This window comes from Acyrthosiphon pisum, chromosome A2 (assembly GCF_005508785.2).
Source record: "Acyrthosiphon pisum isolate AL4f chromosome A2, pea_aphid_22Mar2018_4r6ur, whole genome shotgun sequence".
NCBI lineage: Eukaryota > Metazoa > Arthropoda > Insecta > Hemiptera > Aphididae > Acyrthosiphon > Acyrthosiphon pisum.
Window position 1 is genome coordinate 49,702,360 of NC_042495.1, and position 3,539 is coordinate 49,705,898.

Consider the following 3,539-nt stretch of genomic DNA (forward strand, 5'->3'; position numbering starts at 1 on the left):
ACTAATGAGGAAATAGTATTAAAATTTCATATCTTAGGTATACAAGGAAATTTTTTTATGAATATATGACTGCAAAATAATTAGCAAATAGTCGAGATTATGATGAATTTCGTAAAAATTTGAACTTGAAATGCCTTAACAAAAAAAATCATTCTTATGTATTTTTAATATGTTTTTATTATATAAACTTATGGAAGAACTTTTTACTAAATTTTCATTATTTTTGACCCTACGAATGAAATATTATTGGCATTTATAGAATAAAAAACTAAAAAAAAATTTTAAATGCCAAATGTCTATAAATAATTCAAATTTCTACACGTTTACACGTCATTATTTTGGGTACAAAATACATTCTCGTAATATTATTATATTGCCAATACGGCAATACGTAAATAAAATAAAATAATAGCTGTTTTATACGAGTAAAAATTGAAAATATATCTATCCAATTATTATAATAAACATTTATTCTAAATTATAATGGCTATTTATCATATCTTCTAGATTAGACCAATTTGCTTTGTATAATTTAGTAAAGTCTTAGCAAAAAAGTATATTATAATAATATCCAATTATTGCTATAAAAATATTTAATCTTTAAATTTTAATACAATATACAATAGTACTATTTGTAATTATGTATTTTGATATTATGCAATATTGGTATTTTTTTAATGATTTCAAGCACTTTCAATTGTATAATAAAATGTATATTTTGTAAAATTAGTACTTATCAGTTATTATTATACATAAACATATTATTTATAAAAATTGACTAAAATATATACAAAATATTCATTTTCAAACACAGATATATCTGAATTCATAAAAACTTTAATTATTGTTCTTGTAAATCATTATTGATGTATCAATTAAATATTTAATCCAAAATGTAAAAATTACAATTAATAATTGCTCACGTAATCAAATAAGTTAAAAAAAGCTGAAAATCAACTATACATCTGATTGCTGTCAGTTGCAATATTATTTAGGTTATTAACTCGTAACAAATGTGCGAGACTATAATAATAATAATAACAATAGCAACAATAATAATCGTCTAGTTTTCCACTACCCCAAATTACGATGTCTAATATTCGAACGACCGCGGCATATAAATACCAGCCTGTTATATCAATGAGGTACCAGTTGTGTCAGTCCATCATCAGAGTCATCATCAAACATGAAGTCTGCTTTGATTATCGCATCCGTTCTTTTGGTCGGCGTGGCCCTCGAAGTCGCCGCCCGCGACGTCAACGATAACCAAAACCAGCGGGAAAACAGTAAGTACCTACTCCCTATATTTTATACACATTTTTTGAATATTATTCTCCAAACACTTTAAATAAATACACACATAGTCCACACACAGATTCGAAATCGAATTATACTAAGATTTAATATTATACAATCGTTTTTTTGTAGATAACCAGTGGACCCGTTTGCAACAAGGGGACTCCAGTGATGAGTCTGTTGAGTCGAACTTAAATGAATATCAAAACAACAACAAGTTCAACAACGTCCGAAGCAACTATGACTCTGAATCTACGTTTGCTGACCGTCAGATCAACCAAAACGACGATACCTACTTCGGTTCCAGCCAAGAGTTAGGTCTACAACAGCAACGCAAAAGCCAAAACCAATTAAATGTCGTCAGTCATCCCGAAGGACTCGTCAAGGTTATGGTCGAGAAAATCGCTGCCATTCAGAAAATCGCCGTCGACTACAATATCGCCAAAAGCGCCGATTTCTTGAATGCAGCTCTCCCCGTCAACACAAACTCCGTCAAATTCGCAAAACACAATTTCGTGTCGTTCACGAACTCGACCATGAAGAACCTTGAAAATGGTGACTTGGAATACATGTACCTGAACCCAGACAGGGACACCGTGTTCGCCCAGTACCAGTTCAACGAAATCAAAACCGTCGGATCGTTCAAGTCCAACATCCCCCACGCTCATTCAGGTCACTACACAGTCATCTTGAACAATGTGCTCAGCAACTTGTCGACTGGATTCCATGACAACAAACACGCCGTGATCAAGGCGGCCAAATTCCAAAACGCCGACGTCAACATCATCACCCACGACGGTTCCGAAACGCAAGTGTTCAACCCGGCTATGGAACAAAAATATTTGGGTGTGTTGGCCAACACCTTGTCCAACGAAGTGATGAAGTCCGCCAACAAAGGTGCACTCGTCCACATTAAAAACGAAATCCGCAAACCAATCTTTTCCCAAATGAATACTGCTAGAAAGAACACTAACAAGCTGTTCGACTTAAGATGGCAGGAGGACCAAATCATCATGGAGATGGCTAACATCGGTTTCATGAACTCAGAAGTACTGGTACACGCCACCGAACATTTATTGAACTCTGTGAGTTTCCAACGGAAATCCCAAGACTCCTACAGAATGCGTTATGACTTCTCCATCAGAAACATGGGATGGACATCACCTATGAACATCGTGTCGGCTAGTATGAAGACGACCACAGATCCAATACAATTCACTATCGATGAAATCTTCATCAAAGTTTTCATCGACAAGTCCGGCCGCGATCAACAACAACAGATGTACGGCAAGGCTTACACCAACGTAGAAGTACGTGGTCTCCATTACAACTTGAAGAACGTCAAGTCCGACCTTGTGTCCTACTTAGAAAACGACCTCCAACGTTTCATGGAACATTCTTTGGAATCTTACCTTCAAGATTCTTTGGTGCAAGAATTAACTAACTTTAGTCGCCAATACTAAATCAACTCAATTATTTTTAAACATTAGTGTTTTTTAAACATATTATATAAAATAAGCAATAGTATAAACTTTAAACATATTATTTTCTTTGGTTTTTATTTTACAATAGTTTTATAATTTGATTACATACAAAATAAATTTAATATTTAATACAGGAACTTATTTGTGTGTATATATTTTAACAATAACATAAATATTAATTTTATGTTCCATCGGTAAATACGACTATTTCAATTTGAAATATTTTGTCGATCTTAGTGGACACTGAGAATTAGGAACATATTATTATATAATCAGGTACAAAAATAACATAATATTTATTGACAAAAAGATATTATGCAACTATATAGTTTGTTTTAAATTAATTTGTTGTATTTATTTGATTGCTCAATATTGTCAATATTGTTCATACACAATATACACATAATATAATTACCCATTTTTTTGAACGGATTATTCAGCTATACATATGGGCAATATTCTATAGCTCTATAATATTATAATTTAAGCTATACATATCGTATGAAGGAATATGAACATATAGTAACATTTTAATGGCTCAAATAGAAAATCAAACTTATACTTTATAGCATCATTTTTAAAGGTAAAAAAATCTATGTAATTATTAATTAACAATAATAATAATTTACAATAACTTATTATATTAAACAATATTATAATTCATAAAGCAATAATTGATATAATACATCTAAAAGTATATATTTATAAGCACGGTACCTATAATATATGTGCAGTATTTTATACAGTTGTGGTCAAATG

The 3,539-nt window shown here is 31.4% G+C and overlaps 1 protein-coding gene across 1 annotated transcript; it reads left to right on the plus strand.

The window, feature by feature from the left end:
* Positions 1 to 1,129: 1,129 nt before the first annotated feature.
* On the plus strand, positions 1,130 to 2,917 carry LOC100574116. Its single transcript, XM_003242152.3, has 2 exons — positions 1,130 to 1,286; positions 1,429 to 2,917. The coding sequence occupies exons 1-2, from the start codon at positions 1,187 to 1,189 to the stop codon at positions 2,757 to 2,759; spliced, it is 1,431 nt and encodes a 476-aa protein (XP_003242200.1). The 5' UTR covers positions 1,130 to 1,186; the 3' UTR covers positions 2,760 to 2,917.
* The last annotated feature ends 622 nt before the right edge of the window (positions 2,918 to 3,539 follow it).